At 42.7% G+C, this 14,200-nt stretch overlaps 2 protein-coding genes and 1 pseudogene across 2 annotated transcripts; all 3 read left to right on the forward strand.

The window, feature by feature from the left end:
* Positions 1 to 1,282: 1,282 nt before the first annotated feature.
* Positions 1,283 to 3,252, forward strand: LOC123153556 (tyrosine N-monooxygenase-like). Its single transcript, XM_044572630.1, has 2 exons — positions 1,283 to 2,257; positions 2,617 to 3,252. The coding sequence occupies exons 1-2, from the start codon at positions 1,283 to 1,285 to the stop codon at positions 3,250 to 3,252; spliced, it is 1,611 nt and encodes a 536-aa protein (XP_044428565.1).
* Positions 3,253 to 6,687: 3,435 nt separating this feature from the next.
* Positions 6,688 to 8,653, forward strand: LOC123153558 (tyrosine N-monooxygenase-like). The gene is made up of 2 exons (XM_044572631.1): positions 6,688 to 7,662; positions 8,018 to 8,653. The coding sequence occupies exons 1-2, from the start codon at positions 6,688 to 6,690 to the stop codon at positions 8,651 to 8,653; spliced, it is 1,611 nt and encodes a 536-aa protein (XP_044428566.1).
* A 27-nt stretch (positions 8,654 to 8,680) lies between these two features.
* The window catches only part of LOC123153559 (tyrosine N-monooxygenase-like), a 29,897-nt pseudogene continuing 24,377 nt past the window's right edge, over positions 8,681 to 14,200 (forward strand).

The following is a 14,200-nucleotide window of genomic DNA, read 5'->3' on the forward strand; positions in this document are numbered from 1 at the left end:
TTTCCTTTTTCCTTTTCTCATTTTTTTCTTTTCCTTTTTATTTTCTATTTTCATCTTCTTCACTTTTTGACTATTTTTGGCAATTTTTATTTTTAAATTCGTCAACACCTTTTTTTCATCGAATTCAAAAAATGTTTATGAAATGCCAAATTTGTTTATCGATGTTCAAAATATGTTCATCAAATTCTAAAAAATGCACATTCCTTTGAAATCACAAACAATTTTTTAATTCAAGAATTGTTTTGGAATTTTGTGAACATTTTTTAATTCCTTCAGCATTTATCATTTCACGAACATTTTTTTCAAATCATCAACAATTTTTGAATTCACGAACATTTCACAAGTTGTAACTATATTGAAATCCCAAATTAGTCTTACAATGGAAAACAATTTTAAAAAGCAAAAAAAGATGCATCCGCTTTCCCTACCCACACATGGGACAACCCATGAGTCAGCGCGGGGGAGCGGGGGTTACGCGCTCCGTCGTTCGCTGGCGCGTACACCGCTAAATGGGAGGTCTCGATGTAGCATCTCATTGAATCCCGGATGTATGGTCCCACCATCTCTCCAAGCCGAAAGCTGCTCATATGGTCCATCATCCTCGCGTCACAAATACTTTTGGAAAGACAATTATGATTAGTTTTCAAATAAGTACTATCGATAATCTACAAATAGGAAATGTTTTATTGTATTTTGATTACTTTTGGATAGACAATAATTATTATTAATCTCATCCTTCGTATCTAGATAAACTAAGACAATCTATAAATAGAAGATTTTTTATTCTGTTTTGATTAAGTTTGGCTAGACAATTATTATTAGTAGTATCAGCCTTCTTATCTAGATAAATATAAGGCAATCTATAAATAGAAGCTTTTTATTCTGTTTTGACTATATTTAGATAGACAATTATTATTAGTAGTATCATCCTTCGTATCTAAATAAATAGAAGACAATCTAGAAATAAAAGATTTTTCATTCTGTAGACAATTATTACTATTAGTATCAGGATAAATACATTTTAAATGACATGTGATAAATGTGGTAAACGATCGATCCACACATGAGGAATATATCTAGACATGTTTTAATGTTAGATACGTAGATAACTTCATATTTAATAAATCTAAGCCAATTTTTTGGGACGAAGGTAACATATAAAGAGTGGTCTCGCCCTCATGGGCAGAGCAGCACGGAGAGCAAAGTTGGCTTCCCTACGCAACGATAACAAGGGAAGCTACCTCGCAAGCTTGTGTGCGCTTTGCAAGCAGCATTCTCCACAATGCTGGCTTGCTGTTGCTTTGTTGTGTCCCAGCTGCTCATCGTAATAACACTCATATACCTTGTCATTACCAAGAGCAAGGTCCACAATGGCACGTGCTCATCGGCGACGGTGCTGCTTCCACTTCCGCCGGGGCCATGGCCATGGCCAGTGGTGGGTAGCCTGCCCGAGATGGTGCGCAACAAGCCCGCATTCCGTTGGATCCATCGCGTGATGAAGGATATGGGCACCGACATCGCCTACTTCCGCCTCGGCGGCGTCCACGTCGTTCCGATCACATGTCCCAAGATCGCAAGGGAGGTGCTCAAGAAGCAGGACAAAAACTTCTCATCCCGGCCACTCACCTTCGCCTCCGGTGCAATCAGCAGCGGGTACAAGGACGCCGTGCTCTCGCCGTTCGGCGACCAGTGGATGAAGATGCGCAAGGTGCTCACCTCTGAGATCATCTGCCCCTCCCGTCACAAGTGGCTCCACGACAAGCGCGCCGATGAAGCTGACAACTTGACGCGCTACATCTACAACCTCACCGTCGGGGGGATGTCATCTTCAATGTCGGGACTAGCCAACGTCAATGTCAGGCACGTCGCGCGGCATTACTGCGCCAACGTCATTCGTCGGCTTGTCTTCGGCCAACGGTACTTCGGGGAGCCTCAGCCGGACGACGGGCCGGGGCCGATGGAGGTGGAGCACATGGATGCTTCCTTCGCCCTCCTAGGGTTCACCTTTGCGTTCTGCATCAGCGACTACCTCCCGTGTCTACTTGGCCTAGATCTCGACGGCCACGAGAAAATTATTAAGGAGGCCAATAAAAAAGTGGATAGACTACACGACGTGCTCATCGAAGAGCGTTGGAGGCAGTGGAACAGCGGCGAGAGGCAGGACGGAGTCCAGGACTTCCTTGACGTTCTCATCACGCTCGCCGACGGTGACGGCAAGCCGTTGCTCAGCGTCGATGAGGTCAAAGCACAGTCCAAGGTAAGCATAATATTAATTAATGAGAAATTTTAAGATGGTTCAAGGGCCTAGATTGAATTTAGTGACCAACTGCCTCATAGTCCTACAAGGTACTAATACGTCATCCATGAGAAAAGGTAATAGCTCACACTATTAAATACAAGATTTTATTCCGTATTTCGCGGGTGTTAGAAAATGGAAACAATAGAATAAAAAATTATGAATTAATAGTTTAAACATAGCATTATTGTAATTTTCTACCATTTTGATGTGAGTTCAACTTAAACTGTATTTAAAATTCCAATTATTCAATGTAATCTCTCTTTATGCAAAGGTATAAATTGTAATAACTTACATTTATCTCCATGGAATGCATGCAGGGCATAATATTAGCGGCCATAGATAACCCGTCAAACGCAGTGGAGTGGGCGCTGGCGGAGATGGTGAACAACCCAGAATTGCTGGCCAAGGCGGTGGAGGAGATGGACCGGGTGGTCGGTCGCGAGCGACTGGTGCAAGAGTCAGACATCATGCAGCTCAACTATCTCAAGGCGTGCATACGTGAGGCATTTCGCCTCCACCCAATCGCTCCCTTCAACCTTCCGCACGTCGCGATTGCTGACACCATTGTTGCAGGCTACCACATACCCAAGGGTAGCAACGTCATCCTCAGCCGGCTGGCCCTGGGCCGGAACCCAACCGTCTGGGATGAACCGCTCCACTTCAAGCCAGAGCGCCATATGGGAGACAACATCAATGTGGTGCTTACTGAGAGCGAATTGCGGTTCATCTCCTTCAGCACCGGACGGCGGGGATGCATCGCGGCATCACTAGGAACAACCATGAGTGTCATGCTCTTTGGCAGGCTCCTACATGGCTTCACCTGGACCAAACCGGCTGGGGTGTCGGCCATCAATCTCAGCGAGTCCAAGCACGACCTCTTCATAGAGCAGCCGCTAGTGCTACATGCTGAGCCACGTCTTCCGGTGCACCTCTACCCTCTCATGCATTGTTGAGCAAATAGCGAGCTATGAATCACCCATATGGCGAGTGTGCTAGCTATTTTTTGATGAATCTATACTTACTAATAAAGGAAGGAAATATTCTTTTTTTTCTTCCCGCTTTGTTTCGTTCCACTTTGAATGATTTTCACGTATGCTGGCTATTTTGGTTTTGTTCGTTTCACGTACGAGAGAGCCGGTTTCTTTCATGCGCCGCTGGATCATCCTAGGCTTGTCCAAAGCATTGGAACAGTACGTGCTAGCCAAAAAACCACCCATCTAGTATTATTTTTGGACAAATAGAGATTAAATGTATACAGGACGATGCTCTTTTTATCATCAACGAAGGATGAAAGTAGGTCGGCGCATATAGGGCAACTCCGTTTGAGTTGTTTCTTCCGGCCCAAGTCCCAGGTAGGGCAGCATAGCAGCCCATAATAGTCTTTCTATTTTGGTTTATCAATTAAATAGTACCACATAGTTTTCTTACTTTTAATTCTACAAGTTTATATACGCAAACAAATTGCCATGAGAATCAATAAGTAGCCTAACAAATATTAAAAAGACTCGGAGAGTGAGGTATGCAATGAGGACGCATATTTCGAGGGTGATCAGATCTGAGATTATGGGCCAATGAAAGCAATACAGACACGCTTATAGATCTGTGATTATGGGCCAATGGAACTAGTGAAAACCCAACTGAATAACTGAGATTGTAGGTCAATGAAAGAAATGAAGACCCGATTAAAGACTCAAGACTATTATTGGCCAATGGAAGAAATAAAGACGTGATTAAACTTGCAAGCTCATGCCGATGTGCATGGTGCATAATTAAAGGACTTGTGGGCTAAATCATTATAATTTACACCAAAGACGAAAAGCAGATGGTTGGGGTAGACCGATGAGGCATTTAAGGATGAGGAGGAAATCGCAATTTCCACACTTGACGCATACGACCAGCTCATCGCCACACTCACGAAACATGAAATCATGTGTGACCAGGGAGCTACCTCTCTTGCTATGGATTTTTTATTTTTTGCAATTAATTTTGATGATAAAGACTAATATTTCTCCCCCGTTGCAACACATGGGCATATGTGCTAGTAAATCAAAAAGAAAAAAGAAAACTGAAATAAAAATAAAAAAAATAAAAACCTCAAGGAAAAACCCAACAAAAACCCAAGAAATACTGGAATGGAATCAAACCTTGGAAGAAAAAAAATCAGAAAATCAGCACAACAAAAGTCGAACCAAACACAACGAAAGCAACAGAATGAAAAGGGAGCAACTAGTTGGCGAGGGCTCCTTCGGGAGCCTCGCAACGATCAGCGCCACTTGGCGCACTCTCAGCCACCCCACCACGTGCCGCGCTCTGGGCGCTCCCTTCATAATTTAATTTTTTTCACACGCGTTTCCGGCATTTTAAATGGTTTTTCCTGGGTTTTTTCGATATTTTGGTTTTTCTTGGGTTTTTTCGATGTTTTGGTTTTCCATAGCTTTCAAGCCACACCGAACTGAAGTCCATACGTACGTGCCCAGTTCTGCATGTGCTTGGACACATCTTTTAACAGTGCCCACACGAGCCCACTGTTCCCTGCGTCGTGCATGCATGTCCCATGCATGATGTAGCAGCGGGATCCTATACAACACGTAGGTCGCCCGCTAGCAACATAGCACGCCACCCCCCCTCCCTGCCGGGCTCCCTGTTCAGTGTATGTGCCGGCCCGTTTTCCGGTTTTATTTTGCCACCGGTTTTTGGAAGGTTCTATAACCTTGCAGAACCGTTTTTTTGGTTTTTTTATGTTTTCTATATTGGTTTTTCGTTTTTCTTTTCTTTTAAATTTTTTCTTTCTTTTCTTATTGTTTCTTTCATTTTTTTTATTTCTTTTTCCTTTTTCCTTTTCTCACTTTTTTCTTTTCCTTTTTATTTTTCTATTTTCATCTTCTTCACTTTTTGACTATTTTTGGCAATTTTTATTTTTGAAATCGTCAACACCTTTTTTTCATCGAATTCGAAAAATGTTCAACCATGTAAAAAAATGTTCAACAATCCAGAAAATGTTCATCGAATTCAATTTTTTTATCGGATTTAAAAAATGTTCATAAAAATTCAAAATTTGTTCATCGAACTAAAAAAATGTTCATCGGATTATTTTTTTGTTCATTGTTTTTAAAAAATGTTCATCACATTCAAAATTTGTTCACTGAATTATAAATTTGTTCATGAAATTCAAATTGTGTTCATAATTTTTTCAAAAAAAATTCTTTAATAGAAAAAAATTTCATCACATTAAAAAATGTTTATAAAATGCCAAATTTGTTTATCGATGTTGAAAATATGTTCATCAAATTCAAAAAAATGTACATTCCTTTGAAATCACAAACAGTTTTTTAATTCAAGAATTGTTTTGGAATTTTGTGAACATTTTTTAATTCTGTCAGCATTTATCATTTTGCGAACATTTTTTTCAAATCATCAACAATTTTCAAATTCACGAACATTTCACAAGTTTTAACTATATTGAAATCCCAAATTAGTCTTACAATGGAAAACAATTTAAAAAAAGCAAAAAAAAGATGCTTCCGCTTTCCCTACACACACATGGGCCAGTCCATGAGGCAGCGCGGGGGAGCGGGGGTTACGCGCTCCATCATTCGCTGGCGCGTACACCGCTAAATGGGAGGTCTCTATGTAGCATCTCATTGAATCCCGGATGCATGGTCCCACCATCTCTATAAACCGAAAGTTGCCCATATGGTCCATCATCCTCGCGTCTCAAATACTTTTGGAAAGACAATTATGGTTAGTTTTCAGATAAGTACTCTCAATAATCTACAAATAGGAGATGTTTTATTGTATTTTTATTACTTTTGAATAGACAATAATTATTATTAATATCATCCTTCGTATCTAGATAAACTAAGACAATCTATAAATAGAAGATTTTTTATTCAGTTTTCATTAAGTCTGGATAGAAAATTATTAATATTAGTATCAGCCTTCTTATCTAGATAAATATAAGGCAATCTATAAATAGAAGCTTTTTATCCTGTTTTGAATATGTTTAGATAGACAATTATTATTATTAGTATCATCCTTTGTATCTAAATAAATAGAAGACAATCTAGAAATAGAAGATTTTTCATTCTATAGACAATTATTATTATTAGTATCAGGATAAATACATTTGAAATGTCATGTGATAAATGTGGTAAACGATCGATCCACACATGAGGAATATATCTAGACATGTTTTAATGTTAGATACGTAGATACCTTCGTATTTAATAAATCTAAGCCATTTTTTTGGGACGGAGATAACATATAAAGAGGGGTCTCGCTCTCATGGGCAGAGTAGCATGGAGAGCAAAGTTGGCTTCCCTACGCAACGATAACAAGGGAAGCTACCTCGCAAGCTTGTGTGCGCTTTGCAAGCAGCAGTCTCCACAATGCTGGCTTGTTGTTGCTTTGTTGTGTCCCAGCTGCTCATCGTAATAACACTCATATACCTTGTCATTACCAAGACCAAGGTCCACACTGGCACGTGCTCATCGGCGACGGTGCCGCTTCCACTTCCACCGGGGCCATGGCCATGGCCAGTGGTGGGTAGCCTTCCCGAGATGGTGCTCAACAAGCCCGCGTTCCGTTCGATCCATCGCGAGATGAAGGATATGGGCACCGACATCACTTGCTTCCGCCTCGGCGGCGTCCACGTCGTTCCGATCACATGTCCCAAGATCGCAAGGGAGGTTCTTAAGAAGCAGGACAAAAACTTCTCATCCCGGCCACTCACCTTCGCCTCCGGTGCAATCAGCAGCGGGTACAAGGACGCCGTGCTCTCGCCGTCCGGCGACCAGTGGATGAAGATGCGCAAGGTGATCACCTCTGAGATCATCTGCCCCTCCCGTCACAAGTGGCTCCACGACAAGCGCGCCGATGAAGCTGACAACTTGACGCGCTACATCTCCAACCTCACCGCCGGGGGGCTGTCATCTTCAATGTCGGGACTAGCCAACGTCAATGTCAGGCACGTCGCGCGGCATTACTGCGGCAACGTCATTCGCCGGCTTGTCTTCGGCCAATGGTACTTCGGGGAGCCTCAGCCGAACGGTGGGCCGGGGCCGATGGAGGTGGAGCACATGGATGCTTCCTTCGCCCTCCTAGGGTTCACCTACGCGTTCTGTGTCAGCGACTACCTCCCGTGTGTACTTGGCCTAGATCTCGACGGCTACGAGAAAATTATTAAGGAGGCCAACACAAAAGTGTATAGACTGCACGACGTGCTCATCGAAGAGCGTTGGAGGCAGTGGAACAGCGGCGAGAGGCAGGATGGAGTCCAGGACTTCCTTGACGTTCTCATCACGCTCGCCGACGGTGACGACAAGCCGTTGCTCAGCGTCGATGAGGTCAAAGCACAGTCCAAGGTAAGCATAATATTAATTAATGAGAAATTTTAAGATGGTTCAAGGGCCTAGATTGAATTTAGTGACCAACTGCCTCATAGTCCTACAAGGTACTAATACTCCATGAGAGAAGGTAATAGCTCACACTATTAAATACAAGATTTTATTCCGTATTTCGCGGGTGTTAGAAAATGGAAACAATAGAATAAAAAATTATGAATTAATAGTTTAAACATAGCATTATTGTAATTTTCTACCATTTTGATGTCAGTTCAACTTAAACTGTATTTAAAATTCCAATTATTCAATGTAATCTCTCTTTATGCAAAGGTATAAATTGTAATAACTTACATTTATCTCCATGGAATGCATGCAGGGCATAATATTAGCGGCCATAGATAACCCGTCAAACGCAGTGGAGTGGGCGCTGGCGGAGATGGTGAACAACCCAGAATTGCTGGCCAAGGCGGTGGAGGAGATGGACCGGGTGGTCGGTCGCGAGCGACTGGTGCAAGAGTCAGACATCATGCAGCTCAACTATCTCAAGGCGTGCATACGTGAGGCATTTCGCCTCCACCCAATCGCTCCCTTCAACCTGCCGCACGTCGCGATTGCCGACACCATTGTTGCAGGATACCACGTGCCCAAGGGTAGCAACGTCATCCTCAGCCGGCTGGCCCTGGGCCGGAACCCAACCGTCTGGGATGAACCGCTCCACTTCAAGCCAGAGCGTCATATGGGAGACAACATCAATGTGGTGCTTACTGAGAGCGAATTGCGGTTCATCTCCTTCAGCACCGGACGGCGGGGATGCATCGCGGCATCACTAGGAACAACCATGAGTGTCATGCTCTTTGGCAGGCTCCTACATGGCTTCACCTGGACCAACCCGGCTGGGGTGTCGGCCATCAATCTTAGTGAGTCCAAGCACGACCTCTTCATAGAGCAGCCGCTAGTGCTACATGCTGAGCCACGTCTTTCGGTGTACCTCTACCCTCTCATGCATTGTTGAGCAAATAGCGAGCTATGAATCACCCATATGGCGAGTGTGCTAGCTATTTTTTGATGAATCTATACTTACTAATAAAGGAAGGAAATATTCTTTTTTTCTTCCCGCTTTGTTTCGTTCCACTTTGAATGATTTTCACGTATGCTAGTTAATTTGGTTTTGTCCGTTTCACGTACGAGGGAGGCGGTTTCTTTCATGCGCCGCTGGATCGTCCTAGGCTTGTCCAAAGCATTGGAACAGTATGTGCTAGCCAAAAAACCACCCATCTAGTATTATTTTTGGACAAATAGAGATTAAATGTATACAAGATGATGCTCTTTTTATCACCAACGAAGGATGAAAGTAGGTCGGCGCATTTAGGGAAACTCCGTTTGAGTTGTTTCTTCCGGCCCAAGTCCCAGGTAGGGCAGCATAGCAGCCCATAATAGTCTTTCTATTTTGGTTTATCAATTAAATAGTACCACATAGTTTTCTTACTTTTAATTCTACAAGTTTATATACGCTGACAAATTGCCATGGGAATCAATAAGTAGCCTAACAAACATTAAAAAGACTCAGAGAGTGAGGTACGCAATGAGGACGCATATTTCGAGGGTGATCAAATCGGAGATTATGGTCCAATGAAAGCAATACAGACACGCTTAAAGATCTGTGATTATGGGCCAATGGAACTAGTGAAAACCCAACTAAATAACTGAGATTGTAGGCCAATGAAAGAAACGAAGACCCGATTAAAGACTCGAGACTATTATGGGCCAACGGAAGAAATAAAGACGTGATTAAACTTGCAAGCTCATGCCGATGTGCATGGTGCATAACTAAAGGACTTGTGGGCTAAATCATTATAATTTACACCAAAGGCGAGAAGCAGATGGGTGGGGTAGACCGAGGAGGCATTTAAGGATGAGGAGGAACTCGCAATTTCCACACTTAACGCATACGACCAGCTCGTCGCCACACTCACGAAACATGAAATCATGGGTGATGACACGTCGAGGTGTCCACCAAAGCCCGTGCCACCAGGGAGCTACCTCTCTTGCTAGGGATTTTTTATTTCTTGCAATTAATTTTGATGATAAAGACTAATATTTCTCCCCCGTTGCAACACATGAGCATATGTGCTAGTAAATCAAAAGGAAAAAAGAAAACTTAAATAAAATAAAATAATAAAAACCTCAAGGAAAAAACCCAAGAAATACGGGAATGGAATCAAACCTTGGAAGAAAAAAATCAGAAAATTAGCACAACAAAAGTCAAACCAAACACAACGAAAGCAACAGAATAAAAAGGGAGCAACTAGTTGACGAGGGCTCCTTCGGGAGCCTCGCAACGATCAGCGCCACTTGGCGCGCTCTCAGCCGCCCCACCACGTGTCGCGCTCTGGGCGCTTCCTTCAGAATTTCATTTTTTCACACGCCTTTCCGGCATTTTAAATGGTTTTTCCTGGGTTTTTTCGATGTTTTGGTTTTCCATAGCTTTCAAGCCACACCGAACCGAAGTCCGTACGTATGTGACCAGTTCTGCATGTGCTTGGACACATCTTTTAACAGTGCCCACACGAGCCCACTGTTCCCTGCGTCGTGCATGCATGTCCCATGCATGATGTAGCAGCGGGATCCTATACAGCACGTAGGTCGTCCGCTAGCAACATAGCACGCCACCCCCCTCCCGGCCGGGCTCCCCGTTCAGTGTATGTGCCGGCCAGTTTTCCGGTTTATTTTGCCACCGGTTTTTGGAAGGTTCTATAACCTTGCAGAACCGGTTTTTTGATTTTTTTATGTTTTCTATATTGGTTTTTTGTTTTTCCTTTCTTTTAATTTTTTTCTTTCTTTTCTTATTGTTTCTTTCTTTTTCCTTTTTCCTTTTCTCACTTTTTTCTTTCCCTTTTTATTTTCTATTTTCATCTTCTTCACTTTTTGACTATTTTTGGCAATTTTTATTTTTGAAATCGTCAACACCTTTTTTCATCGAATTCGAAAAATGTTCAACCATGTAAAAAATGTTCAACAATCCAGAAAATGTTCATCGAATTCAATTTTTTTCATCAGATTTAAAAATTGTTCATAAAAATTCAAAATTTGTTCATCGATCTAAAAAAATGTTCATCGGATTCTTTTTTTGTTCATTGTTTTCAAAAAAAGTTCATCACATTCAAAATTTGTTCACTGAATTACAAATTTGTTCATGAAATTCAAATTGTGTTCATAATTTTTTCAAAAAATGTTCTTTAATAGAAATTTTGTTCATCAAATTAAAAAAATATTTATAAAATGCCAAATATTTTTTATCGATTTTCAAAATATGTTCATCAAATTCAAAAAAATGTACATTCCTTTGAAATCACAAACAGGTTTTTAATTCAAGAATTGTTTTGTAATTTTTTGAACATTTTTAATTTCCGTCAACATTTCTCATTTAATGAACATTTTTTTCAAATCATCAACAATTTTTGAATTCACGAACATTTCACAAGTTGTAACTATATTGAAATCCCAAATTAGTCTTACAATGGAAAACAATTTTAAAAAAGCAAAAAAAAGATGCTTCCGCTTTCCCTACCCACACATGGGCCAGCCCATGAGGCAGCGCGGGGGAGCGGGGGTTACGCGCTCCGTCGTTCGCTGGCGCGTACACCGCTAAATGGGAGGTCTCGATGTAGCATCTCATTGAATCCTGGATGTATGGTCCCACCATCTCTCCAAGCCGAAAGCTGCTCATATGGTCCATCATCCTCGTGTCTCAAATACTTTTGGAAAGACAATTATGATTAGTTTTCAAATAAGTACTCTCGATAATCTACAAATAGGAAATGTTTTATTGTATTTTGATTACTTTTGGATAGACAATAATTATTATTAATCTCATCCTTCGTATCTAGATAAACTAAGACAATCTATAAATAGAAGATTTTTTATTCTGTTTTGATTAAGTTTGGATAGACAATTATTATTATTAGTATCAGCCTTCTTATCTAGATAAATATAAGGCAATCTATAAATAGAAGCTTTTTATTCTGTTTTGACTATATTTAGATAGACAATTATTATTAGTAGTATCATCCTTCGTATCTAAATAAATAGAAGACAATCTAGAAATAGAAGATTTTTCATTCTGTAGACAATTATTATTGTTAGTATCAGGATAAATACATTTGAAATGCCATGTGATAAATGTGGTAAACGATCGATCCACACATGAGGAATATATCTAGACATGTTTTAATGTTAGATACGTAGATACCTTCGTATTTAATAAATCTAAGCCAATTTTTTGGGACGGAGGTAACATATAAAGAGTGGTCTCGCCGTCATGCGCAGAGCAGCACGGAGAGCAAAGTTGGCTTCCCTACGCAACGATAACAAGGGAAGCTACCTCGCAAGCTTGTGCGCGCTTTGCAAGCAGCATTCTCCACAACGCTGGCTTGCTGTTGCTTTGTTGTGTCCCAGCTGCTCATCGTAATAACACTCATATACCTTGTCATTACCAAGAGCAAGGTCCACAATGGCACGTACTCATCGGCGACGGTGCCGCTTCCACTTCCGTCGGGGCCATGGCCATGGCCAGTGGTGGGTAGCCTGCCCGAGATGGTGCTCAACAAGCCGGCGTTCCGTTGGATCCATCGCGTGATGAAGGATATGGGCACTGACATCGCCTGCTTCCGCCTCGGCGGCGTCCACGTCCTCCCGATCACATGTCCCAAGATCGCAAGGGAGGTGCTCAAGAAGCAGGACAAAAACTTCTCGTCCCGGCCACTCACCTTCGCCTCCGGTGCAATCAGCAGTGGGTACAAGGACGCCGTGCTCTCGCCGTTTGGCGACCAGTGGATGAAGATGCACAAGGTGCTCACCTCTGAGATCATATGCCCCTCCCGTCACAAGTGGCTCCATGACAAGCGCGCCGACGAAGCTGACAACTTGACGCGCTACATCTACAACCTCGCTGTCGGGGGGTTGTCATCTTCAACGTCGGGACTAGCCAACGTCAATGTCAGGCACGTCGCGCGGCATTACTGCGGCAACGTCATTCGTCGGCTTGTCTTCGGCCAACGGTACTTCGGGGAGCCTCAGCCGGACGGCGGGCCGGGGCCGATAGAGGTGGAGCACGTGGATGCTTCCTTCGCCCTCCTAGGGTTCACCTTTGCGTTCTGCGTCAGCGACTACCTCCCGTGTCTACTTGGCCTAGATCTCGACGGCCACGAGAAAATTATTAAGGAGGCCAACACAAAAGTGGATAGACTGCACGACATGCTCATCGAAGAGCATTGGAGGCGGTGGAATAGCGGCGAGAGGCGGGACGGAGCCCAGGACTTCCTTGACGTTCTCATCACGCTCGCCGACGGGGACGGTAAGCCGTTGCTCAACCTCGATGAGGTCAAAGCATAGTCCAAGGTAAGCAAAATATTAATTAATGAGAAATTTTAAGATGGTTCAAGGGCCTAGATTGAATTTAGTGACCAACTGCCTCATAGTCCTACAAGGTACTAATATGTCATCCATGAGAAAAGGTAATAGCTCACACTATTAAATACTAGATTTTATTCCGTATTTCGCGGGTGTTAGAAAATGGAAACAATAGAATAAGAAATTATGAATTAATAGTTTAAACATTGCATTATTGTAATTTTCTACCATTTTGACGTGATTTCAACTTAAACTGTATTTAAAATTCCAATTATTCAATGTAAGCTCTCTTTATGCAAAGGTATAAATTGTAATAACTTACATTTATCTCCATGGAATGCATGCAGGGCATAATATTAGCGGCCATAGATAACCCGTCAAACGCAGTGGAGTGGGCGCTAGCGGAGATGGTGAACAACCCAGAATTGTTAGCCAAGGCGGTGGAGGAGATGGACCGGGTGGTCGGTCGCGAGTGACTGGTGCAAGAGTCAGACATCATGCAGCTCAACTATCTCAAGGCGTGCATACGTGAGGCATTTCGCCTCCACCCAATCGCTCCCTTCAACCTGCCGCACGTCGCGATTGCCAACAACATTGTTGCAGGCTACCATGTGCCCAAGGGTAGCAACCTCATCCTCAGCCGGCTGGCCTTGGGCCGGAACCCAACCGTCTGGGATGAACCGCTCCACTTCAAGCCAGAGAGCCATATGGGAGACAACATCAATGTGGTGCTTACTGAGAGCGAATTGCGGTTCATCTCCTTCAGCACCAGATGGCGGGGATGCATCGCAGCATTACTAGGAACAACCATGAGTGTCATGCTCTTTGGCAGGCTCCTGCATGGCTTCACTTGGAGCAAACCGGCTGGGGTGTCGGCCATTAATCTCAGCGAGTCCAAGCACGACCTCTTCATAGAGCAGCCGCTAGTGCTATATGCTGAACCACGTCTTCCGGTGCACCTCTACCCTCTCATGCATTGTTGAGCAAATAGCGAGCTATGAATCACCCATATGGCGAGTATGCTAGCTATTTTTTTGATGAATCTATACTTACTAATAAAGGAAGGAAATATTCTTTTTTTGTCCCGCTTTGTTTCGTTCCACTTTGAATGATTTTCACGTATGCTAGCTATTTTGGTTTTATCCGTTTC

The sequence above is a fragment of the Triticum aestivum genome, chromosome 7A (genome assembly GCF_018294505.1).
Source record: "Triticum aestivum cultivar Chinese Spring chromosome 7A, IWGSC CS RefSeq v2.1, whole genome shotgun sequence".
In the NCBI taxonomy this organism is placed as follows: Eukaryota; Viridiplantae; Streptophyta; class Magnoliopsida; order Poales; family Poaceae; genus Triticum; species Triticum aestivum.

Bases quoted from the DNA above. Each gene is read 5' to 3' on its own strand.
- LOC123153556 (XM_044572630.1), top strand. From the start codon at position 1,283: ATGCTGGCTTGCTGTTGCTTTGTTGTGTCCCAGCTGCTCATCGTAATA. The intron at 2,258-2,616 runs GTAAGCATAATA...GAATGCATGCAG, and splicing joins AGGTCAAAGCACAGTCCAAG to GGCATAATATTAGCGGCCAT.
- LOC123153558 (XM_044572631.1), top strand. From the start codon at position 6,688: ATGCTGGCTTGTTGTTGCTTTGTTGTGTCCCAGCTGCTCATCGTAATA. The intron at 7,663-8,017 runs GTAAGCATAATA...GAATGCATGCAG, and splicing joins AGGTCAAAGCACAGTCCAAG to GGCATAATATTAGCGGCCAT.